Below are 27,904 nucleotides of genomic sequence, written 5' to 3'. Positions count from 1 at the left end.
TGTTCGAATCTTTAACAACAGTACGGTATTGCGGATAAATGTTCAACAGTTGCTATAAGCGCATTTGCACCGTCTGAAGCGGAGTCTGATAGTAAAACAAACATTAAGGGTCGGCCTGAAACAACCGGTGTCTATTAACTAGCACAATCTAAAAGTTCTTGTTTATATATCGATTTATTAGGTTTTACTTCGTATGTTGTAGTATTACTATAGCACTCAGCTTTCTATACTGCCTGTTGGCACATTTTCTCAAAACAATTTATCATATCATTGTCGCTCTAGTCTAAGATCTGATAGAATTTTGTCTTTTTTTATAATGCATTAACAACCGATTCTGGTTTGTTACGGTAGGGAATTGAGGTATGTGCAGGCCGACTGATTGTAATTGTTCGCTTGTGAGGCAGTAAGTTATTGCTACCTTAAAAATAACTAGTTCAAATTGGACGGACCTCGTAGGGTCTCGGGTTTTTCTTCCTCAACCACAGTAACGATTCAACGTCATTTCTCAAACATAAGGTCTACTGCTACATATAAATGGTTGGAAGTTACATTTTCTCATATAGTAGTGATGATTACCATCTTGTCCTGTTCAGGTGAGCTTCACGAAACGCGCGGCTGCGGAACTAAGCCGTTGCTTTAATGGGTTAGCAGTTCGTGCCAAGGCGGGCGCCTCCAACGCTGCTTCCAGTCTCCGTACCGAGCACGCTCGAGTCGGCAGTGGCATCGAACAACGAGATCACTTCCACGGAAAAGGTTCCTCGCCTCCTACGCAACATGGTGGGTAACAGTGTTAACTATACAGAACTAGTATTGCTTTAAGTTACGGTATTTTCCGGAACGCTTCAAAATGCCGTAGCAATAGGTGCTTAGTTAGTAACTAATCAACCACGCCCTGGCTCTTTTTCCGCCTTCACAAAAAGGTCTAGTGGAGCTCAGTGCTTTATGGTGTTTCAAAATACATCGTCCACATTCAATATTCGTATACAACTTTTTGTAGTTCTATAACATTTCTATCCACCCGACTCACATTTCCATCATTCTGGAGGAGCAATTTCATCCTGGGAATAAATCACATTCTTTTTTTTTTATTACCAATTTACAATCCATTGACTTCAAACATCATATAACCCTAGTAGATGTTTTTGTGCGCGCTTACCACAGTTATGACCACGAAAACCTCGACCCTTTTCTATTGAACCTTTTATAGGCTTAACATAGGTATTCTTGTCTCCCGGTTAAGGTTTCGCATCTTGATTCAACCTTATAAAAGTTGGATCACAGAGGTAGTAGGCTCAACGGCCAGAGTTATTATGAATTCTAAGGCGTCAAGCCGTAAGTAGCTCGATTCTACTAACGTAACGGAAGTCTCTTACTTATATGCTGACTAGAGCATTGGTCGAACTTCGCTTGTGTACTTACGAGCTTCGGCTGTGAACTACCATCAAACGGACATAATTTGTCGATTAGGTATTTTCAAGGGCAGCACTGAAAGTAGTTGTTAAAGCTTGCGGGTTTATTAGTTACGCATGGATAAGCTTCTGAAATGATTGTTAGTTACTATAATTATTACTGTTCAGATGAGCACTACATATATTACGCTGCTACAGTCGACGCTACATATTTTTTTAATACGTCACACACATCTGCATAATTTTCATTGCCGCTTCAGTCCATTGCCCGTGTACTAAATGACTTGCAAAGCTACACTGGTACATTGGCGCAAAATGATCTGAAGTATCCAGAACCGGATAATATTCTATCGGACGTGGGAAGAAAACGTATCGTCTACAAAGTGATGGAAACCCTATCTACACTGCTCGGTATTCGTACAGCCCTTAGTACAAGAACATTAATAGAAAATGCAAAAAGGTGTCGCCTCAGGGTACTCATTCAATGTTAGTATTTGTCTGATACGAACCGGAGATAATTATCTGTGGGGCCCTTTTACCAATGTGTCAAGCTTTGCGTGCGAGCAGGAAACTCACCGGGAACGGGCGCCGTGGAGTTAGCAGGTCGACGTCGCCGGGCAGGAGCCGCTCGAGAACTATGGACGGCTCTGACACGACCGCAGACTGCTCAGGGACTCCTGGAAGATGCTGAGTTTTTACGGAGACTCTTTCTTTATTTCAGCGGGACTGAACGATGTGTACTCGCTCAGGTAACACTGAATGAGCTTAAATGATCCTAATATACTATATATACTAAGGCGCGTTTATCGTCCCAAAAGGTAACTGTGTCGGCTATGAAATATGCGCGTGTCAAACGACTTATAAAAAGAATTGCTTCTTCATGCTAACATTGCACCCCTCATACCCCATGCAAACTCGCGCTAAGATGCATTATTTATTTGATTGTACATTCGCTTGCTTCCGCACTATTTTACAAATAAACATCTGAAAATGAGTACAATTTTGCTTTGGTTATCCTAAGTTAAATTTCCCACCTATTTAATGGCTAAACATTTTGTATATTTGGAGGGTGGGGTAGTAATAGTTCGAGTGTTTCCCCGTGATTCATACCACAGCGGCGGTGTGAGTCACGGGGAAATATGTGTATACATTTAGCAGAAAGCTTCGAAAATGTATTGTTTGCAGGTATGTAAGACATGGCGGGACATATTATACCATCCACGCTACTGGAAGGACTCAATGATAGCAGTGGTAAAGTGTCGAGAGTTAAGAGGTCCAGGTCTTGACGGGGTTCAAGGTAGGTTTGACCATCCACAGGGCGTATGCGGGGCACAGCGACTATGCGCGTATGCCTCGTACTTTATATTTATATTATCAATATTATATTTATTCTAAATAAACGTCTTGATTATATTAAACACAAAGGCAGATTACAGGCATTGATTTATTAGGGTATGTAGGAGGAATTTGGGGTGTACAAAGATAAGTCTGTCACTCAGCATATAATCGTGACGCTAGGATACGTTTCCTTGTAATCTTCAACGAAACGGAAATATACAATAGGAAAAAACGAAAGGCCTATTCGCTATTTGACAAAATGTATTTGTAATGCTTCGCGGAAAATTAAAGATCCAATACAAAATAGATCTCAATGAAACCTGTCGAATTCGAGATAGTATTAGGAATACAATGTGACCAGAGGAGTTTTCATACAACACGTGTACCGTTGCACAGCTCTTGCAGTATATAAAATATAGTTTTAATGCAGGTGTTTGTGTCCTTTGTTTTTTTGGTGTGACAGCACGCCGGCAACTATATGATTCATTAGAGCGGAGAGGTTTCGAAGCGGTATGCCTATTCTACGCGAGTGATGAGGACGTCCTTGATTTCATGCACGTCTGTCCTCAGCTAGCGAAACTCACGCGTTTATCACTCCGCTGCAGTTCATTATCGGATCGCGCATTAGAAGCTCTTGTAGGCGCCTGTCCTAAACTCACATGGTTTGTCCTAATTCTACGATACAATAGAATACGCAATATAAACATAAAAGCTATAGCATTGAATGTCTCTCGCATTACAAACAGAATGCTACAAAACATTGAGAACTTGTCACTATCTATTGTATATATATATACTATGCATCATGGCAGCGAGAACGATAGGAGTTGGTCATTTACTAACCCGTTACTCTTGTGCTTCATAGGCTGGAACTGTTTGGCTGTAATGAGCTTACGGATGCAGGTTTGTGGGCATCTCTAGATGCTCGTATCACGACACTTGCGCTCGCGGACTGCATCAACGTGGCTGATGATACAGTGGCCGCAGTGGCTCAACTCTTGCCAGGACTTAAGGAATTCAATCTACAGGTAGGACTATTACCTACTAATGCTGGCCCAAACTTTCAATTCGTACACTCTGAACCATATTTTAATTAACAAAAAAAGCAATGTGTACACATATTTAGATGTGTATTGTTTGGTAGAGGGAGACGGGAAACGGTCTGTTTAATAACATTTCAAAAAATAATCACGAAATTAATAAAGATTTGAGTTCTTTGTGGTTGCTATAGTTTATTCATCGACCAAACCTGAGAATAGTTAAAAAAGGAAGGCCGACGTATGGGTGACGACTTGTTATAAGGATTGCTGAGTGTTCCACATGAGCATTTAGATACGAATTAGGACTGGCTGAAATTATATTTTTGGAATATTCTTTTTCAGGCGTATCACGTCACGGATGCTTCGATTGCCTACCTTGGTAAGCAGTTAGAAACCTCATGTAGAGAACAGTGCGGCTAGTTTTTAAAGATGCTTCTCAGCATTAGCTTATAAACAGTCAGCGATCAACATATAGGTTTTCTTTTATCCGATTCAGCCGTAGCTGATTCAGATTGAATGACTTAATTATAGCCTGACAGACTCTCACTGACTCTGCGAATGAAATTCTATTATCATCGTCGAAAATTTGCGAGACAATCATAATATCAATCTGTGTATACTGCAAATCTTGAAGATAAACATCGTGATTTAGATGTTCCATAATATAGGAAAGTTGTGCATAGTTATTTAGTGGGCCGAGAAACTTAAATTGCTTGAATACATCGTACAAGATGTTATATGTGTTTTTTTGTTATTAACTACATATTAAAGTCAGCGCTCTAAGAGCTCGTCAACAGTTCGGTATTGTCTTGTTGTCAACCTTGTTGTCGATAATTTATCTGGGAAAATCGGTGGTAGAATACGTTACGTAATTGCCGTTCTGAGGGCACAGAAGCAGTCTCAATCCCACGGAAAACAATTGTATTCCTCGTTCGAGACCGTTATTGGAGCATAGAGATAAAATCGTACGTTGTCGTCGAGTGACCACACTGTAGTATCGGTGGCAATATTGATCATTCGTTTTCATCATGTAACAACAAATGCTCGTAATGATTATTGCAAGCATGAACATGAGTTCGGATGTACTCGCTTCCGCTAACAAAATCGCTTTGTGGAAATACACAGATCGGTAAACGACCATCCATAAAAGTTTAGCAACGGACTAAACGAGATCGAGATTCCTATCGTTGTCTATGTAGTGCATATAATTACAGTAGCCAAAAAAACGCTATTAAGAAGCCTGCTCCAGATTCGCTGTCAGTCAATGGAAGAACTAGCATAACATAGACGGTCTAGGTTCGAATCCGGACATAAACACACTGTTTCGTGGTGGGAGCTAGCCGTCTGATGTTACGACAATTTTACATATCAGGTCGGTTCACTATTCGTTGTTTCGGCAGTGTCAAGCAGACGGATGCCGACAGGGCAAAGCTGATGGCAAAAATTGTTTTTCGTCGCAACTAGTCACATACAGTTTAGCATGCCTATAAGAGCTCCGAAAGGCCCAATCTCACACGAAGTATTCGCTGTGACAGCAGAAATGTTATTATTTGTTTAAGTCCAGCAATTACCAGAATGCATTGTCTTCTAGCTCGTCCCATGTTTCGCCTGACCCTTTCCAGGTGGGTGGCATCGACTGATTTATGTCTCGTCTGCGGGACGATGTGTTTGAGACTTGTTTTTTTACTGGTAATTGCTGTATAAGTTTTCTATAGAGTATACCATACCTGTTTCTATCTATGCTGAAAAAACATTTATTGCTTTCTTTATTGACCTTCAGTGTTTTCATCGAAATTTTTTAGCACGTGGATTGAAAAATCCCATATTGAGTTAACAGGGCGCGCATTGTTTATTCCCTGTTCGGCCCAAAAACTTCACTAAGCGTATCGACTCGTCTTTGTCTTAAAATACCAAAGTATGCTCATCGTCTTTGTGATTTCCAATCTACCAATTCATATTCTTAAGAGCATTGCTCTAGCAACGATCTTATCTTGCCAAAGGCTACCTTCTCCAATGTGTTTACCAATCTACGACCTGTTCCACCTGTGTTCTCACTTTTAAGAAATAGAAACTGAACCGTTAAGCTTTGATTTTATTAACATTAAGAGATATTTTCGCCTAAGCTAATTATTGTTTGATTACACGTAATAACAGATAGGAAACGACCTGATTGATTATCTCCCGCATTTCGTTTGCTAGTGGCGTATGGCTTTACAATTACTCAGTCTCTTGGACGCGAGAAAGCTAATTTCTGTATATGTTAAACTGAAAGTAATGGCTTCTATATACGTCTGTTCTGATTTCATTGTGCCGTAAGCGAAACTGTATATTGATTTCATGCTGTTAGCAGGAAGGTTTCATGTAGGGTGCGTTTTCGATATCCATCCTGTTTTGCCCTTTACCGACATCAAAAGCTACCAAAAAAAATGGCCTTAGATATTTGTGCCGTGTTCAGCAAATACTCTATAATCAAGAGGGTTATTCGAAAAAGTATGCCAAGCTTAGAGATGGAATCTTAAGCCTAGAAAAGCTGTCTATCCTGGTCTGCCATCCGCAATCGATCACCTCGTGAACTAGCCAAAGGGTAATTCAGAGTGCAATTAACTATTGTCTGGAATCTCGAATGCATGAAATTTTATGAGATATTCGGAGCCTGGGGGCGACATGGGCTGTGTTGTACGCACAAAAGAATATGGCTTTTTATTCAACTTCAACAATTCGTCTTATACTACACAATGACGGGTTCCCACACGGAATTATTAATCGTGACGGCAATTGGTTTCTCCACGTTTATTTGAGGCAAAGAAGGGAACAAGTAGTTTCGGAAAGTCTTCGGACGTCTATTCGGGAAGTCAAACCAAATCTCCATCCCAAAAAAAACCATGATATTTTATTTGGTAGAATTGGAAAACTTTATACATCGGGAAATACTTGAGAAAAATCGACAAGGTCGTCGACAAGGATCCGTGTATCGTCCAGTTGCATAGTTTGAATCAGGTTTTTCAACAGGAAGAACCCGATAAAGGCGGCAAGGATAATTTTTTTTTCACAAAGCCAGGTCACATCGAAAGTCGGCCCTGGTACCAGGTTCTCTTGCACTCACCGTATTCTGCAGACCTTGCGTCTACGGATTACCGCCTTCTTCGACCACTGGCTTAATAGTGAAATCTCGAAGTACAGAAGGATGAATTTTTCAGTAAAGCCTTTGACCTAGCAAAATTTTCCGGGTTAGAATAGTGCAAGGATGAAGGTAAATAGTGTAACATAACGTGATCAAATGCTTCTACTATCTTCAACGATATTAATGCTAATCATGGGCTGTTCCTCGTTGCAGGTCCGCGCCAGGGCTCCACTCTAGAGGTCCTCCGCCTACGGTCATGCTGGGAGTTGACCAACCACGGCGTCCTCAATATCGTGCATTCTCTTCCGGCTCTCACAGATCTTTCGCTGTCGGGATGTACCAAAATTACTGATGATGGCGTCGAACTTCTCGCCGAGAACCTCCGCAGTCTGCGCGTGCTAGACCTTTCATGGTTCGTACCTCGACACTTAAAATACTATTTGTAGATAAATATAAAAGTAAATCGATTTAAGTTTAAGGCTAGTTTGTAGTAACTGCAAGCCAAGTAACAATATCGGAATAATGGGCAATAAATGAAGATACAATAAAAGTATGTAAGTGATGATAACAAAACGTCGTTGTATTGAGAATTTATGTGCTACATAAATACTGCAATACTATATATATATATGTAACTGCAAAAATAACAGAAGTGAAAAAAAGGGGCGTGAATTTCAAAAATCTCCCACCGAAAGCTTCATCTCTGCTGCATTTTAGCGACGGCATCTCTTCGTACGGGCATATACCCACCTTTGTCTAATATTGTAATGATTTTTTGTTATTGCTAACTGCTACCCATTGACTTTGCTTTCTAGACCATTAGGGCCGAGGCCGGCTTCAGCAGGAAAAAAATCGACTCGAGTGAATTTATCATACGGTCCTTTTTTAGGCATCGCAAAAAGTGCTATAGTTTTCATCTTTGACAGAATGCTAATGAAGAATAGCGGTTGCAGCTTCGATATGCACAGCCAATTTCGACGTCGTCTACAAGTTCCATAGATTTTACGAACGTTATAACGTGATTCTGGTCAATTAAGTTAAATACAATAGACGAAGTTACTTTAAACTGTTCGACAAATCCACCTGTTTGTTTGTTTGTTTGTCCCATCTAAATCGACAGGTGTCCTCGAGTAACAGACGCATCACTAGAATTTATTGCCTGCGATATGAATGCCTTGCGGAGCCTCACACTTGATAGGTGAGTTCCTGCTTCTGAGGGTGATGCATGGTTTTTTTGACCTACGGCTACTCGGCTAGGCTCATAAATCTTGTTTTATGTTGCGAGCAACGAAACCCCAAAGACTATATTGGTATGTGATGTGTCCTGTATTTCTCTGCCTTGTCACATGGTGCATATGTTATTATAGAAAATTAGGCCCAGGGGGTCCGAAGTGTATAATAGGAAGAAGAAGAAAAAAAAGGCTTCATTTTACATCAGAATGTTTAAATTCGATTCGTGACTTTTGGTCACATTCAATGCTTCGAGCTGTCAAAATAATATTTCTTAAATATGTTGCCTTTAGTAAAGGCGACCACCGTCAGTTGCATTAATAGAACTAGTATTATTAATTAAGCATCACTTCCAGAAAATTCGACTAGGTAAGATGACGATAGATGTGCCTAATAGAACCTATACATGTGATTTTCTAGGTGTGTGCATGTAACTGACATTGGATTGGGCTATTTGTCGACTATGGCAAACCTATCAGCGCTGCATTTACGATGGTGTTCGCAAATCTCCGACTTTGGTCTTGCGCACCTCGGAACCATGAAAGCCCTGCGCGTTCTTTCGCTTGCCGGTAGCAAACAATTTTCTTGTCTATCAAAACAAAAACTTTTCTAATGAAAACACTATCGTAAGATAATATCGAAAACACTATGTGGCTTGAGGATATAAAAGTAATGACCAAATGGAAATGATATACGAGGTGGTCGTGAAGTTGACAATCGCATTCAGATGGTACATTCAGCTAATTAAAACGGCCGACTCAATGTTCTGCCGTATGAACTTTCTGTCGAGAATGATCGCTCCCTGTATCGAAATCCTAGTCCCTCCCTGCGTTGTAAATTCTAACTGGCTTTCTAATGTGGTCTGCTCTGACGCTATAGGTTGCCACCAGTTGACATCGTCGGGTCTCTCCTCGTTGTGTGCATTGCGTCAGCTTGAGCTACTCGAGTTAACCAATTCTGCAGGGGCATCGACGCAGCTCATTGAATATCTACAACAGCATCTGACAGGATGTATTGTAATAAAGTGATTAGAAAATCACGAGCGGGACACAAAAGAACAATAGCTTATGATCTTCCTAAGTAGAGGGAAAAGCTTTCGTTGTAAAGGTCATATAGCTGGCAAGAAGGCGCCAAAAATGAAAACAATGGTGTTGTCTGCAAGTGAAAACATCAAGAAAAATATTTTTTTACAGGGCATCTTTTATCGTACCAGGAACGGGCTAAAAAGAATGACTATAGCCGGTCACATAAATTGCCTGGCTATCTGTTTCAAGCCCAAATAAATGTAACAGAGGCGTTAGTCAGATTGTGTCCAAGGAAAAAATACATACATGTAATACAGTTCTATTATCGATTACCGACACTGTTTGACATGCCATTTCGTGTGGGCACGTGGAAGAGATTTGTCTTCGATTTCAGGGACAACTAAATTCGTCTCATCAAGTTACAATAATGCCGTATTTGCGGCACTCAAGAGTTATACAATATATATATATATATATATATATATATATATAGATCCGGGCTGGCGCCGGTCCTTGTAATATCACTGCAGTGTACAAACAATATCTAGCAAATAATATATACAAAATGGTGGATATATATATATATATATAATATGTGCATCATAGGTAGCATTTAGAAAACTTCTGCGAATTTCTTCGGATTTTTTTTTGACAAATGAGCCGTCAGTTATCGCTTTTATCAATAGTGCTTCTTTACGATGGGAAAGATCAATTTTTGAAGATCACATTTATGATCGGTTAGCAGCTGGATAACACACGAGTTGGAGCCAATAGTGGATCATTTACCTGAGCAATGAAATTAATGACTGCTTTGACGATTGTTTTTTTTCCGAGTACTACCATTTGCTCATACATGTTCTAAATTGAACGTCGCTAAATTAATAATCAGACATCCTGAGTGTGAAATATTCTGCCAGCCACACTCCAATTACTGTCATAGCTTGTTATCAAGACGTGAAATCAAAGTGGCCAGTCCAGCTGAAGTTAATACAACCTGAAACCTTCATGATCGGCCTTCAGTAATAATCGAAATTCAATCGACAGGTTGACGGCTCGAATGCAGATCACCGAGGTTTTTGAAAAAGTAACGGGGTGATACTGCGCTCGACATTAAAAATGCCACTAGAAAAGATCTGAATGTAGACTAATCGAAAGTTCCCGCCAAAGATGGCGAATTCGCTTAAGTTAGAAACACTTCCAGCTAGTTCAGCAGTTATAATCATGTCAAAATTGCATGTTCAGCTAAAAACATATATATATATATATATATACATGTTTGTATAATTTTTTTAGCTCGTAACACAGTGCAGTTAGCAACATTAAGTTCATGACAATTTACTTTCTAGTCGATCTACGCGTAAAATCATGAACTTACGAGATGCCAAGTTGAACATTCGAAAACAAAGCCAATGAACGTGAGTCAAGCACGAATTCGCATTAAAATTATGTAAAACCTGTATGCCGTATGCTGTTTGGAGCTATTATATTTCTAATGAACTAGAAATTTCTAGCATAGTACGCAGTGAACCTCGTAGTTGTCCTGGCTATTTGTTTTTCTATCCCACAATCCGTAGATAGCGGAACACAAGTATCATTTCAACTCGTGTTGCCTACATATATATATATGTATGTACACGTCAAAAATGTTCAGAAAAAGAGCAGGCAATATGAAAACTCTTTTTGATTCGAAACAAAGCATTATTGAAATTGCTTTAAGGCTCTCTTGATGGCACACCAATGGGCCCCCATAACATACCAAGTTTTGACCCTGCCTCCGGAAATCACATTTTTTTAATTTTCGAAAAAGGAAGTTTAAACATTGTTGTATCAGAACGACAATAGCTACGATCGACATCAACTATGGTGTAATTATTTTGAGTCTACGACTAGCCTCAAAAGACTAGGTATGGAACATGCACAATTCGGGAAAATCCAAATTAAACAGTCGCAGTATAATTTTGCTCAGAAAAGCTGATAATATCTTTGATAAACTATTCTCTATGCCGTCATGCTTTCCATTTCGTCAGCGTCGTTGAACTTTTTGAAAATTGTCGCAATATTTTGAGCTTGTGATGACTTGGTATGTTGAATCAAATAGATTCCTTAAGGACGATGCAGTAGATATGTGTAAGATAACCAGGATTGCTTTTTCAGGCCTATGGAAAACTACGATATCACAGAGTATCCAGCATCATTTATCTATGAGTGCACAGCGGACTTAATACCATGTTCTCTAATATGTAGCATTTGTTGCGAAAAAAATATCCAGTCGCTCGAGTCGATCATTGCTCGTTGTAAGATAGGAATAGAGCAGTTACTACTGACAGTAATTACTTCCGTCAACTTACGTGACGCTAAAACAAAAATGCGCCACCTTATCACGACTAGCACTATTTGATGGTAGAGGATGTATTTGCTACTACAACGCAAGGTTATTCTTTCTGGGCCTCGAAGACCCAAGACTCAATACACAGACGAAATGCTATGTACAAGCGACAGCTGACAGTATTTCTTTGCATCACAGATCATTCGTTTTAGGCGTCTTTATGTTTGCTAAAGCAAAGGCTTCACAATGATCTGCGGAAATGAAAGAAACAAAGCGTCCAATAGTAATGAAGAAAAAAAGTCAAAAGGACACGAGCTATAGAGCCGTCTGCTAGGCAGACGCCTGTCATGTTTGATGGCGAGGCCCAATGTTTTTAGCTTAAGGCAAGAGCAGTTCTTCGAGTCGAATAATCACAATATATTAATAATGATCATTACTATACTCGTGATGATGATAGCGACGATAATGTTTGACGAACTATACTGTACCATTGTAATATAACATTGTATTCTGCCGTATTGCACCCACGATACCAACAACAACAATAACAACAACAGAATCAGGGCGCAACAATATAATACTGATGCTGATGCAAACAACGAGGATTGTAATTGTATTGTACCTGAATTTAATAGGGCTGTGGGAAAGGGCCCTGCACACCCTCTGAACGTGTACGTGGCACACGTACACACAATTTCACGCACATATACATAGCACTCCACGTAAAAACTAGCAATCAGTTGTGCAAACAAAAGAACGTTTTCCTAATGAGATCGAACACAATTCTAGTATTTCTGATTTGAGTTATCCATATAATATATATAAAATAAAAAATAATTGTTTATCGCGTCTTTTCCGTTCACCGAAATCTAAAGACACAACGAAACTGCAACACGCGAGCATCTCAAACGGTACCTTGGTATTACAGTTGGAAAATAGCTATTACGAGTGTAAAACATTGTCAAATTACAGTATAAGATGATAACCAGCGAGCGATATCACTGATAATTCTGCGCTAATCTGTTTTGTACTTACCGAAATTTGTTGCAAGTGAACGTAGAAGAGAGGCGAACAAACGCACAAATAGAAATGGACACGTGACTCCTGTAAGATGGGGGTCAGCATAAGTGAAAAATACCATAATAACAGGTAACGGCAACTAACAACAAACATAGAAGTGTTTGTTCAGGTTAGCTGCTCTTCAGTAGAAGTGCTAACGTTTCCAATTCAGTTAGACAACGATTTCGTTCGTTTATAGCGAAAAGATCGACATTGAACTCGCTGTTGCAAGAATCTCCTGCACTATGTCATTTTTATGCTTGTATACTCGTACTAATCTTACTACCATTCATAGCTGACTATAATTTACCGGCTTCCACACAATGATTGTTGACGTTCCGACGACACAACAAATAACAGCGAAACTCGCATCATTATTATTATTATTAGCACGCGCGTGCATGTGGTATAAGCTAACGACAAGCTTGATCGAGTCACTGATCAATCAACGAGGATATTGGAAAATTCACAATTTGTACAAGATAGAGTGGAACATTTGTAGCGATCCGTAATATAATTGACTGATGAATGAATTACGTGACGGTATGGTATGAAGAGAGATTACGGCCATAGAAGCTGTATAGGCAAAAGGCAGACGTTCGACGACCAAATGCATTCATTCACCCGTATCTCGTACAGCAGCTGCCTATGCTGATCGACGAAGATCTACTAGACCACGTGCTACGAGCAGTACCCAGCGAACTTACATGCCAGATACGTTAAATACATATATATATATATATATATATATATATATAAGAAGTTTTGACATTTATCAAGAAGATTATCACACTAGCCGTAACGATCCAGTCTAGCCCATCAAAATCGGAAGAGTTCTTTGTCCTGTTTTCAGCTATAGGGGAGTATAGGGATGTACGAACTAATCCGTACGTAGTGCAACTTGGCTTCACTATGCAATCACGAAGGATACTACGAAACTGACCAAGTCTTATTGTGGCAGACTATGCGAATTCGCTTGCACTTCATCTACAATAGAGACGGAGGTGTGGCCCACAAGTCAGAGAGAAAAACCCAGACCAGTGTATTTTGTAGGAGATAAGCTTTATAGCCAAGTAGTGCAGGGGTGACCATGCTATTGAGTACGAAGTGTTGTCCGCCAGACTTTTTGGCCTTCCGATTTATTTTTCTCGATGGACATCGAGATCCGTTTTAAAACAACTCGGCTTCCAAGAACTTCCCAAAAGCTAGATGGTGTTTCATTCATTGCGTTTTATTTAGGATACATTAGAATTTTGGCACAGAAGGTCGCCAGAGTTTTAATGCACTAGCGGGGCGGATCAGGCGCTTGTGGCCTAAAATCACGTCGTATAGGATACATGTGAGCGCGCGCAGGGAAATGCTTGTCAATAATAATAAATACTCTGTAAATAGCAAATAGATAACTGAATTATATATTTCTGGGAGAGAATACCTTTTTTCAATGGGTATTTTTCTATTAGCTTTGTTTTGTATCAGATGTGCCTCTAGATATAAGTTGAAAACATAGATATCCATCGCCGTGCACATGCCAGTTTCTAACAGAGTACTCGTGTAAGCGTGGCACTGCTAATTAGCTTCACGGTAAATTTAAGCCGTTCTGCTTCTGACTGAGCAGAATTCGATTCGCAGGAGGTAATAAACAAATTACTGTTTGTTCGTTTCGATGAGAACAGTTTGTGCTTTTGTATTTTTCAAGTAAACACGCCATTTTGTCCTCTGAATATTGTCTCATATAGGGGCTATGGTTCTTTTATGGTCTAATTTTAGTAAAAACATACTGTAAACGTTTTCTTTTGTAGCATATTTTCGGAGTGGATCCATATGGCATGTGAGGCATAATACGAGACCTGCGTAATTCTGTTTACGCGTTTACCAGACAAAGTACGTTGACGCAGAGAGCCTGCGTTATTGGTTTTTATTAGATCGTTCTTAAATTGCTTCGTTGCTGGAAAGTGCCCTCCAAGCAGTACCTTTTCGAAGCAAAATGCAGATTAGTTGTACCAGTACCAAATAAGTCTAACTACCTTCTGCAAATCGAAAAGCCTCGTTTTCAGTTTGAAGCATAGCCATCTAAATAAAAAATATTATGTAAATATACATAATCATAACAGCTGCCTATCGAACTCGACCAGGTATTACGACCAACGACAACTGCGTCGCATGCCGTCTTTCTTCGCCTTTTTCCACGATGAAAAGTGTTTAATTCCTAGAGACGACTATGAAGCTCTGCCATAAATGACATAATATTTATGTAAGGAAATTGATCTAGGCGTATAAAAGAATAGCAATAAACACTTTGATGAATTTTATGATAAAGGAAATCAATGCCTCCACGTCCTCCGAGTCCATCTTGTTATTATTCCGTAAGCTATCAATATCGATCTGCTTCATTATAATGCTTTAGCTGTAATGTCGTCAACGCCTCACAGAAACTTATCTCAACTATTCCATCGCGATTCTGGATTCTTATGAATCCACTTATTAAAATATTAGAGCAGTTTTTTGTAATAAGGTTATTTGTAAATTTATTTCCTTTTTGTTGTTCATATTTTACCTTGTGGAACCTTTTTAAGCAGGCTTATATAGACACAATATATATCTTGCAGTGTTAAAGCAGCACAAGGTGATTTCTGTAGTAATATTATTACTTGCCTTCGGTTTGGGTATATAGCAATTTGTGTAAGTAATAGAAAAAAGGCTTAGAGAGAAAAAGATAACCCTGTGGGGTATAGAAGTTCAGATAACTGCTTCGTCTGAAAGTCATAATAACAGGCGATCCATACATGAAAACTAACGCCTCTGCGGCGGTGTTCTCCGCTAACAGCAAGTAGAATGAGCATGAAATGTTTATGAGTAAGCATGATGGAAGTGGTCGCCTCTCGATCGAGCAGGACGTGCAGAACGCCCAAGAAATAAAATTCTGACCCACAATTTTTAGTCATGTGGGACGGCTTTACGAACTAAACGTCGTTTTCTCCGTTTGGAACCGGTGGAACTTTTGCACCAGATACTGTGCCAACATCTGATAGAACATCGCTACCAAGTGTAGTATCTCAAGGAAGACCCTGTCAGTTTACTATCACATTTCGTAAAGTTATACTTTGAGATTTGCCTCTGATAGATGACACCCCTCCTGTGGAAAGCTTGTCACTAGTAAGCGGTACACCCGTACCTGATAACATCTTTCTAGCTCAGCCAGATAGCCTATGTCCCCACAGGTAACTGGTATTCAACAAGCGGCGCACTCGACTAGGTGAAGTATTGCTCGAAAGATAACTTTCTCTATTCACACAAACACTTTAATCTAGATTTTTGTTTCTTGGCTACCCTCTATGTGCCTGGAGTACCTCATAGCTTCCGCTGCTGAAATCTTTTAAACTTCCCTGTTACCAAAGAAGGCGTGAGATGGATACGCTTGGCCTCGTTTATACCTCCAAGCTTTTCTCCGGACTGTTTCTCCGGACTTCTCCTCCTACAGGAGACTTCTCTCTTCCAAACTAGCGATCTTTGGCGGTCTCCTCTAATGCTAGCCTAAATGTCCATCTAGGCTAAGAGGAATATTTGCCCTTAGCCTAATAGCTAGACAAAAAGGACCACCCATCTTAAAGGTCCGCTAATTTACTGAAATGTTAATGTGTGATATATTTCTTAAGCAGTCACGATAGCTTTCATGGGTTCTGCAACGGGATTGCGCTGCATCCCAATACTGTTTAGGTTTGGACGCCTTGTCTATTAGTCCAAAACAATGATTTACTTTTTTCTAATCACAACGACTTAGACTAACTCACTATTTTTCTAACACATACAGCTTCTATAGAGTGTTATAAGATGGGACAGAAGCTAGCGGGCTGTTTATTGTAACGGGTACCCGTTAAGCCATTATTTTTGGTACAGTCAGATAAAAGTCACTCTCTTGTTATGATAGAAACAGAAATTTCGTTCTCGTAATATAAGCGAGCACAAAGCGTTATTCCATGCGTCTGACGAACCCTCACCAAAATTATATAAATTTATGAAACTGTTTGTCGATAGCGTTGGCGGTCATTATAGGCCTTGCGAACAAGTCGGCAGAGCTTTGCATATGTTAATATGGAAAACCCATAATAACATTCGACTATAAGGATCGAAAAAGGGCATAGAAAAACACTTCTGATGGTCTCGGATTGTTTTATACAGATGCCAAAGGCTTCCTTTGAGGTAAGATTGTCTTCCGCCATTCTTCGCGCCTCTTGGACGCTTCTGCATTTTTTGGACCTTTGTATTTAGTCCTGCTGGCAGTTCAAAATTGAAATCCACCGCGGCTAACCGGTAACGTGCCTTAGCGAGATCTCAGCGATTCTGTACCAAATAATGCCGGTTCACTTATGGTTAGTGCGAAAAGTTATTTGTGAATTCTGTATGTCAATAGTTTAGGCCTTAACTAAAGCCTTAATCGTAACGAGTAACGGTTTAATAAATAAGCAGATCCATCAGGGATGTTTTCGCTAACATATGCAAAAATGCTGTCTAAATATGTTATTTTTAAACGCAACTTACTTATAGACGAGCGACGTCACTCCCTTCGATAGCTAGTGCATTGTAGGCCGGCAAGATGTTGTAGGACAGATGCCTCATCTATGTACTCTTTTTGTAAACGACAATAAAAAATTATTTGATTTGTGTGATACTCAGTTTCGCCACATCTTCACCAATAGGGTAATAGATTTCGGTAAATGTTTCCTACTGACTATATTTAACAGTGGTGGTATTCATCTAATTTAGGGTCCGTTTTCGAGATCGTCCCTCTCGTGGAATTTTATTTATTATTTGTCAGGGATTGTAGCGGTAAAGGTGGGCTGTCTTCTGGTGATTTGTTCTCTTGAATCTGAATGAGTTGCTTGACAAGTGGCAAGGGCTCAGTACTGGTGTTAATGCAAAGAAAAATACAAAAACCCAAATAATTTGCTTCTACATTTAAACGTACGGCAACAACACTGCACCCTTATTAACACCGACAGTGTCGAAAAATACAACATATTCGCGGTCGCCATTGTTAAGCAGCATTATGATGACATGAGCATTGCACGTACGTTTCAATATGTTCTGCGGCTTAGTGGAGTAACTACTCTTGTTGTAGTTTGTTGTTGTTCTAACAACAAATAGATGTGACACCAGCTAATATACATAAACGAATTTATGGATTTTCTGTTCACGTTCGCTGTTACTACTACTATAGGAAACTGGTGGTACAGCGTGGTGGACGCTATTAACAGGGCCAGTTGTACGGGCCGAGGTAACGTAGGTTTTTGTAAGGGTTGCTTTGCAAAAGTATTTCTTCTGACTAAAGGGCATCCTTTTTTTGCATTGTACGCTACAAACGACGGATTAGAAACACGATGACCATGGTCCGTCGTGTTGTCCTAGGGACCGTCTTACCAAATTGATACAAAGATTCTATGCGAATATACATGGGTGTAATAATCAAACGAAAAACGCACCAGCAAAGGTTGGCATACTCTGTTGGTAAATGGTATTTAAAACAGCTATCGTCTGTTTGTTTACTGGGTACGCGGGCTCGAGAGGATTCTCTTTAGAGTCCTATTTATTAGGTTTGAAAGCAATTTCTCGCACTGAAAGAACTGTATTCATACATTTTTCCTTACATTTCTTATTCACATAATACCGTTCGAAAATGCTCTTCCTTTTCTGTTTCAATTTCGAATCAACAAAATTCTTTAAAGATGAATATTCCAAACAGGAGAAATGTCTTTTCAGCTGCTTCTATGTTATGTATTTTCTTGAAACCAAGACCCGACTGAAAGAGCTCGGATTATTTGTTTTGTGTGCATTATTTGACGTTTTCGCTAAAAGATTTGTTCAAGAGTGACCTGCCAACTTCAAAGATGACACTGAGGATGCTTCCTCCCCTGGCCGACTATCTGAACTGAGTCACAGCAACCTGAAGGCACCTTTGAAGGAAGACGGCTGACAAACAACCCGGAAATTGATCGAATTGTAAAGCTGCAGCTACGCGACCGTTGTTGTCTTGGGTTTTCACAGAAACTTATGTCTTGTCTGGTCCCTTATGAGCTCTCTGAATCCAACAAGAAATTATAGGTTAACCTTAGCATCGCCTGGTCATAGTGACTACTCGTTACAGGAAATGTCTGTTTTCAACGTGAACCATAGATTGAAATGGGTGGCCTGAGCTGAGGAGCGAAGGCCCAAGCTCCAGTTAGACCTTCATCCAAAAAAACTATGTGGTGGGAATGCGAAGGCCTGATTCACTCGGAGTTGTTTCCCGTAAATCAGACAATTGATCGGCATCTGTATTCGACCCATTTGCATCAAATCAACCAGTCTATTGAAAAGACAAACAACATCTTGTTATCCGGCTCTATACTGCAAAACCACATACAAAAGATATAGCCAAACCTGTTTTCTTGGACTTTAAATGGAATGTTTTGTTACATCTTCTATATTTTTTGGATCTTGCGCTGATGGATTTTCATGATTTCCGTCTACTGGGCAATCACATTTTGGACCATAAACTCAAACATGGCTGGAGAAGTTTTTCTATTTAAAACCTGCTACCTTTTGGCGAGGCGACATACACAATTTAACCGAAAGATGGGAGAAAGTCGTGAATAATAATGACGGATAGTTAACATAACTAATATTCTAAGTAAAAGACGTGACGTATGCTTTGTAGCCAATTTGCAACGGTATATGATTTATGTATTTTGATTGAAATCGGGTTGTTCGATGTAGCATTGGTTGACGTGATAGAGAAGCCGCTCTCAGTTATTCCATCTATTGTAGCCTAAATAGGTTTTATTGATAAAAGTCGACTCTTGTCAACGGAACGCACTCACTTAATGTATTCTTCACACGAATAATATAATTTGGAAATGGCATTGAAAACTGTTCTTTAATCGCTGTGTAAGAAGCTTTCCATTTTCGAAGTACTTCTTGTATTTGACTGTGAACTATATTTATCTGAAACTAATAAGGTAGAATACACTTCTTGGCTGAACAACCTGCTTTAGCTAATCTTATTTATGGCCCCCAATCATATTATATGGATCTTGAATTAGTCATCCTATCAAATGAGACCATCATCGATTGTAAATATAAGGGAGTAATATAACTCGACCGGGCAGGGCCGGCCAACTAGAGAAAACGAGCCACTTTTGCATCATATACTTAAAGTCCAGTTATACTGAACCCTAAGTTAAAAATAACTGGATTGCCGCGGTCACTCTAATATTATAAGCTAGTTTTCACAACGCCAGCCATATGCCTAAAGTTTTGTTACTGCCGTTGTTATCACTGCGCCCTCCATTAGTATATGGAATATACAAGGTTGGCCTATAGTCGCTAAGTGATTTCTATCATTATCACTTTTGGTCCATTTCTAATATGTGCCAAAAGCAGTTGGTGGTGATTCACGTAGCAACGTATGCGATAACCTCAGACGATAAGCTAATTTGATATATTTATTGCGTAGCATTTATAGGTTATTATAACTATGTGTGGTAGGAGTTGGTTTTGACATGTCAGAGTTAATGAATTCGTTATGGTGCCCACTGATCTGACGAGGACTAAATACTACTGAATTACTAGCGCTGATTTGGAAGCAATGATTGGAAAAGGTTTGCAAACGTCAATTTTCTCTGGTGAACTCGTCGAACAGACGCATTCCAACGGTCTAATAAATTGTCTTTTTACAAGAAATAAGATATGCTTTAATTGAGCAAGTTGTTAAAGTTAAGGTATTAGAAAATGCTATAAAGGTAGTTGTTTTATTTAAAAGAGGCGCTGAATAAGCAATGGAAACATCAACCATCAAAGCAGAATTCCGCTAAAGCTCAGAGTAAATAAATGGGCCTTAAAACTAATTCACAAACCGGGCAGTTATTTACATTCGACCGATCGTTTTCAGACGGTATATTCGAACCCGACATAGGTATTCACCATCGCGGCAGTAACGAATATGTGTCGTCCGCTACATGATCGCTACACAGGGCATTTCAAATTTCGCGCACTTAGCCTAAAACTATATCTATCACTTTTCTGAAACGTTCAAGGAAATTGAGAATGGCGAAGGTAATGGCTTGGAGGAACAACAATGAAAGAGGTCTCTTAACACTTCGAAAATAATCAATGCCAATGGGACAATCACAAAAAGCGTTATGATGACGAACACCTTAGTAGCCATGACAACAAACGTTCCTGTCGTGCCTTAAGACTTTGTCTATTAGATACTACGTATCTATGAATTCTACCGGACTAGCATATGAAATTAGATTTGCAGAACGACGAATCGTAAAGATGACATTGAGAAGAGAGTAGCGTATTTGCATGGAAGAATTAGGGACGGCTATGGGTTTGGGTTCGTATCTGAACGCAAGTACTATTCGCTTCCTATTCGTCGGAAATACTGTGTAACGGCCTAGATACCGGACGCCAAATACAAAAAACATCCTTCAGTGATAAATGTGCATCACATAACTAGAGAAAGCAAAACGTATGTCTGAAATTGTATCTAATGGATAACTTAAAATTATCGTCATGAGCTTACTTAATATATATTCTACCCGAGCCTCATATGTAAAGGAGACCCAGCAGGAGGAAAGTACAACTGAGAAAGTATTTAGTTGGTATGTAACTAATGTCGCTCACCTCTTAAATGTTCCCTTTTCCTTTTATCTGTTCACTGTTTTGTCTACTAGCCCAAGTGTTCTCATCTCTTTATAAGTCCATTGTACTCCTATTGAATGGCCAAGGAGATTCATTTCCATTCAAATATATATATATTTCTGGCGAAAAAGTGAGTTTTCGATTTCTGCTCTATTTTGTTTCTTGCCAAGATCAAGCGACTGCCGAAGCAGTTTGGCATATTAGTGTTTTTAATACAAAAACTCTATCACCAATAGCACTGCTTGATAGCGTTGTTAAGTTTGATGGTAGGATATTGCACCTGAAAAACGTATCCCACCTGGATTAGACACCGGAGGCCGATAACAACCTTGGACCAACAACCCGTTAGTTGGTCAAAAAAATAAGCTGCGCACATTTTATTATGTGCAAATTATCATCGGACATCTTCAAGGTAGTAAACTTAATAGAAAATAGGAGCCTGAGTCTACCATAGGTTCAATGAAGCGCAAAAGGAAATACGGCTTCATATTAATTTTCAGGTTTTTATTCGGCATCGGGCAAGACGTAGGGCACAATGATACAATGAAGTTTCGACACAAATTTTGTGTGTGGCGAGAAGTGCTGACTTCACGTTGATTGAAAGAAAGGAACAAGTAGTTTTAGGATATACATATATTTCCAGTGTTCAGTCAGATTCTCATCTCAGGAAAACCACGATTTGCGTTTAGTAGGACTAAAAAGGCCTAGCACATTGCAAAACTCCGAAAAGAACAAAATAATCAACAAGGTATCTATATAAAGCCCGGTTGTATCGATCGAAAAGGGCTACTCAATGAAATAAAGTCGCTAGGCATGGCGACGTCGTCTTTCTCCACGATAATAGCGGGACGTTTTTACACCTATTGTATTCTCTAAACACCACGTCGACGGATTACCACCCTACACTGTCCATGTACTGTATATATGCACTTTAAGAAGACGCTAAAGCTTTTTTGCTGTGAGCGACGACAAGCCGCCTATGCTTTAAATCAAAAGGTAGAATAGGAAGCGTGGACAATTGAACGCGTCAAACTATTATCGAGTCAATCATATTCAATAAATGGTGTTATCCGACAGCGCGTCGAGAGGAAAAGGGCGACTAAATCGCTTTTTTGCAAACTGGATTCAAAACAGAAGTAGGCCAACGAATACACGTTATCGATTACCTGCTTTTACGAATCATCAAAACAGTTGCCGGTGGTGCAAAATTCTATTTAAAAACGGATTTTCTGACTCCATATAATCTTCCCAGAGACAGAATAATTGTTGAATGATTAATACACATAGGTAATTTGTGAACATCAGACGGATACTTATCAAATAGCCTGAATTGATCTCCGATTAACGAAGAATGAGCTATCGCTATAGCCTTTACGGGAATCGCCGATTTCAGTTACTTTTTCTTAGTAGTAGTAGTAGTAGTAGTCGAAAACTTTCACAGTGAGCAGATGTACAGCGCAGTGTTCCAGAGTGAATAGAGAGCCGTTCAAACAAATGAACCTAGTTCAGAATAATACGCCAGGCTTCGTAAAAACGGTACCAGAGGGCAGCAAGCAGCATTATATTTGTGACAGGTTTCCCGCCTCTACCGTACCTATATCATCGGACTAGTGGAAGCTGTGCTTCCTGCAGAATCCATGCTGGATCCCATGCACTCTAAAACGAGTCATGGCCTATCGGCTTGTCTCTTTCCATTCTCGACACTTTTGTGATCAAATCGAGTCCGCATCGATCTTCGCTGTTTCTACTTCCAGTTCCTAAAATTGGTTTAAAAGGCTTTTGTCGCTGAGAGCTTAAAGCGGTGACGTAAGTCGTTGGGCGGCAGTGTCAGATCAACCAGAAGATACGTTAGGTGACTTCGCGTCGTCATATACGATTTCAGCGCTCTCCGAAGGGTAGAAACTTGATTCCCTGGTCACGTAGACTACCAAGAAAGAGCTTACGATCGCAGGGAAAGGCAGGAAGAAAGACCCATGTGTGCCCACTAAACTTGGGAACAGGTGGTAACCTAGATTCAAATCCACTTATTTTTGTGTCGGTTAGGGCCAACTGTCTGAAGTAATGTGGCAGCATCAGCCGTAAAAATGGACACATTTATTTATAAAGAAGGGCAAAGCAATGCATTTTCAAAGACAATCATGTGAAAACTTAGTGATCGGATCAAGAAATTAATCAATGGCGTATTCCTCAAGAGCGCATTGACATTAACATCTATTACAGACATAACGGAATTCTCGTTTCCCTTCATTGGAAAACTAGCTAACACACCAAAATTGCTGGTTAGAATGTAACGACATTTAGTTGAAGTACAGGTATTATCCAGAAACTCCCGAATCTACGAAGAGTTATCATTTTGTACCAAAATACAGTATCTAAAAGCCAGCGACAAATTGGTGTGTATCATTTTATGGGTCGTTGAGAAAACTCCAACTGGTTCGGAGCGGGGTCCGCCCGGTCTCGTTTCTTTAGAACCGAACTGAAATGTTCCTTCGCAAAACAAAGATATAGAGTACCATTTAAATACGCCTCGCATTTCCCTAGAAAAAGGCCGGAAAGGTTTAAGCGGACGTGGCGTAGGGATGCCTTATCTAATGTTCGATACACAAGCCAAGCATCTCGCTTTAGGAGCCTACATCGCGCGTCCTTAGATGGAGATATTGTAAGATAGTCTTCTCTCTCGTTAGCACTTGATACTTAAATCATTTGTACCCCTATATCTCGATTTTTAGGTCTGGTGTCGCCGTCAGCCACAGACGGCTGGCTGCCCAGGCGGAGCGAGGTTTGTCTATGGTTGGGTTCCCTAAGATTAGCATAAGTCGTTTGTATTTAGTGTAAACTGTAAGTTCACCTGTTTTAGATGATAGAACCTGAATCGATAAAACGACCATTTTTACTATTCTATCTTTAGCACAGAGTGTTGTGCAATATCGAAGTTAAACCTTTCAAAAATAATGCTAGAGTCCTGACAACGACGCTAGATCGGCACTAATTCAACGCATGGGTTACACTAGCACTGTATTGACAGTAATAGATCCTCAAATGGCGCGCGCGAGCCGGAAATGCTGGCTTGAGTATTACTTGAAAAAAATGTTTTCGAGAAATACCTTATTACGTAATTTCTGATTAGGTATTCTTCTTGATCAGGACAAAATAATTTGGGAATGGGAACAAGATTAGCCGGGCTGAAGCCATAACACTGTCTTCAACTCTACGCCTGAACTAACTAACGGGGTTCTTGTAAATATTATTTTAGTAACCTGCTTTTTTATTGATGTACGTAACCTAGGTGAGTTCGATGCGTAACAATTAGTTGTGCCAGTGAATTCGGCAGTGAATTCCATTGGTTAACAATGAATGTACACATATTGATTGCCTAAGATTTGGATATTCTGTAGAAAGTTCATTGAAAAAAAAATAAGTTACCGGTGGGTAAATCGGTATCGGTGGGGTGTTGATGACGCTTCTTTAATCTAAGAGCGGAGATTGTATTCCTTGAAAATGTTTGTCTGTAACGCTCCGAAAAGATGTTGCTTTTTATTGACCGTCCCTATATCTGTATAAATAGAACGTCGCGTAACAATTAATTCTATGAAAACAGTTTAAGAGCGCCGGTCTCAGAAAATAACTGAGCTTCTTTATAGCAAAATATCTATTAGATACAATGATAAAATAAATAAAAAAGGCCTATTTCAAAGTTTTTTTGATTGACATACTTATTTTGAACAGTATAGTCGCGGAGTTCGCTCCCTGCAGCGTTCCTATAAACGTATAAACTTGATCAAAGTCACCATAAAGAAACAGTGATGGTAGGTTATTTGTTTGCCTTCGTTGGGTCACTTTTTGTTTATGGCGTGGCCGAAGAACAGGTAACATACACGGGGGTCAGATTAGATTATCTGTTTGGCCTAAACTGAGGTAGTGGTATGCAAACCTTGCTGTTCAAAAATAGGGAAAGCGGGAACAGGTAAAGAGCCCGGAAGCCTTATAACTATGCAAAAATTACGTATAACCAAAAAGGCTAGTGTGATGTTTTCGGATATTTTCAAGCAAGCACTTTTTATATGCATAGTCGATGCCTATTATCGCCTGGCATATCACGCACTCTTATTTTACTTGTATATTCGGTATAATAATCATAATAGTAATAACAAGTAATAAGACAGTGGTAGATTTCCAGTGCAACAGGCAACGAACGTGATGCTATAAGATAATCACAAGGTAACTGCAGAGGCGCAAGCCGACACCCGCTAAGGGGTTGGTTCAGAAGGTAATAAAAAAGCTTTTCGGACCTATGCTGACTCAGTCTGCATTACAACGTAAGAAAAGGAGATTACTTCTTGTAACACTTAAGAAGAAACACAGACGGATTTCTACTGTGGACCATGGCATACAGTGACGTCATAGACTTATTTAGGTCGTAGGGGTTCCGATCGATCGCCTATTCGGACGTTTTAGGCTTACTAGTTACCGCAAATGGAAATACAACGTAACAAGAGGAGGTCCAACAAGCACTGACAAGGATCAACGACCGGATGGAGGCGTACGGCCTAACTGCCCTTGAAAGAATATGAAGCGGTATGCTCATTAGGTGCAGAAACAAAAAAAATCAAATTGAAATTTAACGAGGGAGTCATCGAAGTAAAGCAAGCTGCACGATCTTTTAGCATTTGACAGACGATTCAAAGAAAGCAAAAACTGCAAATAGCTTAGCTGAAATTACGCGAAGATTGCGGGAAGCCATAGAATCAAAGCAGAAACTCCCGGCCACCATTGCCGAATCCACAATTAGGTTTACGAAAGCCACAGAAGGCCAAACAACAATTAAACTGAAATGCGAGAAAAAGAAACTCGTAATCGCGCGAACGGCGACGGGAATAAGTGTTACAAAAATTACAAAAGGCGCTAGAGACACAAGCGGCAAGGGAAAACCCTAGTACGGATGGTACCGTGACCGAGATGGATCGAGGACGAGAGGAAACTAAAGGCTGACTCGGATCTCAAAGAGAAGGACCTGAGAACAGGCACTTAGGAACTGCCATGGACCTGCTACCTAATCCCCTACCTAATTTAAAGGACAAACGGAGCACCGCGTGTGAATCGATCCAGGTACTCACCCGTTATAAAGGACTTTCAAATACCTCCACAAAAAAGGTAAAGCATCCGACCCGATATACGTATACGTCCGGTTGATGACGTGACCCACACAGTATAGAAATTTTTAGTTTTGGAAAACTCGACCGGACACAAACAAGGCGGAGAATCCAAGCTTGCTGGCGGAGCTCGTCAAAAGCACGATAAGAAGAACGGAACAATGATCCTGCGGAATGCGCCTGAAAAGTTGAAAAAGCGATGAAAGAGCTCTACTTACACAACGGAAGAAAGCAGAAGATCAATAGAGACGCTAATCGCCATGCGCGGGTTGTGTGTGCTACATTCGTTGTGGGCACTAGGTATATTTTAAGGTGAGGACCGATTAGAAGGAGGGGACCAGGACGTAAAATTCCTGACGTGGTTCTTGTTAGATTTTTCTGCAACATGCACGCCACCAATTTAACCTGAAATTGTTGCCAGATAACAGGGTAACGCAGTTTTTGCGAACCGCACAGGCTCACCGTCTACCTACTCTGCAGCAGTTACCCGTTACTATTCGACTTACTGTTCTCTCGTAAATCGTCCAAGAAGGCAACAAGGTTTCTTGTTATTCCCGCCGATTTCACAGACGAGCTTCTAATGCTGTTGTAAGCGCCATCATCATCGTTGTTATTGTTGTTGTCGTCGTCGTCGTCACTCTACCACCTCGTCGAGTCGCGGTGTTTATGGTGAGAAACCACGTTCTGACTCTCCACCGACGTTCGTTCGCAGAAGCATCGTACATACTGTGTGTATATTCTCGTATGATGAGAAGGTGCGATGGTCCATATTGCTGACGAGTTTGTTTGCGGATGCATGGCATAATGGACGATACGTTCTCGCACCGTCTACACATCATCAGTGTTATCCATCACGTTGAGTTTTACCGTTCGAGGCCCCCAGGCGGGAACGTAACAACAGCATCGGCACAGTGTCAAAGCAGTGTATAAACCCTTAGGGAGGCCGGTGAACAACGGAGAAGGGGGGGGCATAACATCAAAAGCATTTCTTGTTGATGACTACACTTTTGTACTGCTACTGCCGAGTCGATCCCGCCACTTTCACCGTTGGGTCAACATAGAGCAATGGCCAGCTTTGCCTATCGAAAAGCGAGAAAAGCGCGTGATGCAAGAGTATTGCCCAGTGGACATGGACTCTTTCAAAATTTACTATTTAAAGCATGCACGTTCATCACGCGAATGTTAAACGTCGTTCGACGTACTTTTTGCGTTCCTAGGTTTAACACTGAGCTCAAAAATATCAATAACAAATTTTCAGAGGGATCCTGCGGGTGGCCGTCCAATTGACTCATCACCATTAAGGTGAATATGTTCATTTATTTGGATGTGTATTTTAATGGCGAGATATAATTAACAGTAATAGTTATACCATATGAGAAGGCGAAGAAAAACAAAACTATCACCGAAAAACAGCAAATGCCCTGTTGTTAAATATGTATCTGAACGAAACAGAGCATCCTAAGGTGTTGTAAAACAATCAGAAATCATAACACGTAACCGAAAGATACTGGGCACCGTTTCAAA

At 40.1% G+C, this 27,904-nt stretch overlaps 1 protein-coding gene and 1 long non-coding RNA gene across 7 annotated transcripts in view; one reads left to right on the top strand and one right to left on the bottom strand.

The window, feature by feature from the left end:
* Nucleotides 1-12,331, top strand: part of LOC111252317 (uncharacterized) — a 29,458-nt gene extending 17,127 nt beyond the window's left edge. For all 5 annotated transcript variants that reach the window (XM_086992392.1, XM_086992393.1, XM_086992391.1 and 2 more), the window contains 10 exons: nt 594-777; nt 1,977-2,158; nt 2,595-2,706; nt 3,211-3,409; nt 3,613-3,775; nt 4,130-4,166; nt 7,122-7,320; nt 8,029-8,106; nt 8,559-8,707; nt 9,018-12,331. In XM_086992392.1, coding sequence (XP_086848518.1) covers nt 594-777; nt 1,977-2,158; nt 2,595-2,706; nt 3,211-3,409; nt 3,613-3,775; nt 4,130-4,166; nt 7,122-7,320; nt 8,029-8,106; nt 8,559-8,707; nt 9,018-9,166 — 1,452 coding nt within the window. In that variant the 3' untranslated portion in view covers nt 9,167-12,331. The remainder of the gene's footprint in view (nt 1-593; nt 778-1,976; nt 2,159-2,594; nt 2,707-3,210; nt 3,410-3,612; nt 3,776-4,129; nt 4,167-7,121; nt 7,321-8,028; nt 8,107-8,558; nt 8,708-9,017) is intronic.
* Nucleotides 156-27,336, bottom strand: LOC147754704 (uncharacterized). 2 transcript variants are annotated; one of them, XR_015329872.1, is made up of 5 exons: nt 26,887-27,336; nt 26,345-26,560; nt 12,525-12,593; nt 1,986-2,086; nt 156-765 (listed from the first exon to the last, which is right to left on the bottom strand). It is a non-coding gene; the product is annotated as an uncharacterized LOC147754704 (long non-coding RNA). The 2 variants fall into 2 exon arrangements; XR_015329871.1 differs by having other exon boundaries at nt 1,986-2,096; nt 26,887-27,320.
* Nucleotides 27,337-27,904: the final 568 nt, after the last annotated feature.

Source organism: Varroa destructor, unplaced genomic scaffold (assembly GCF_002443255.2).
Source record: "Varroa destructor unplaced genomic scaffold, Vdes_3.0 BEIS01000006.1, whole genome shotgun sequence".
Taxonomy (NCBI): Eukaryota; Metazoa; Arthropoda; class Arachnida; order Mesostigmata; family Varroidae; genus Varroa; species Varroa destructor.
This window is presented reverse-complemented; position numbering and strand designations above follow the sequence as displayed.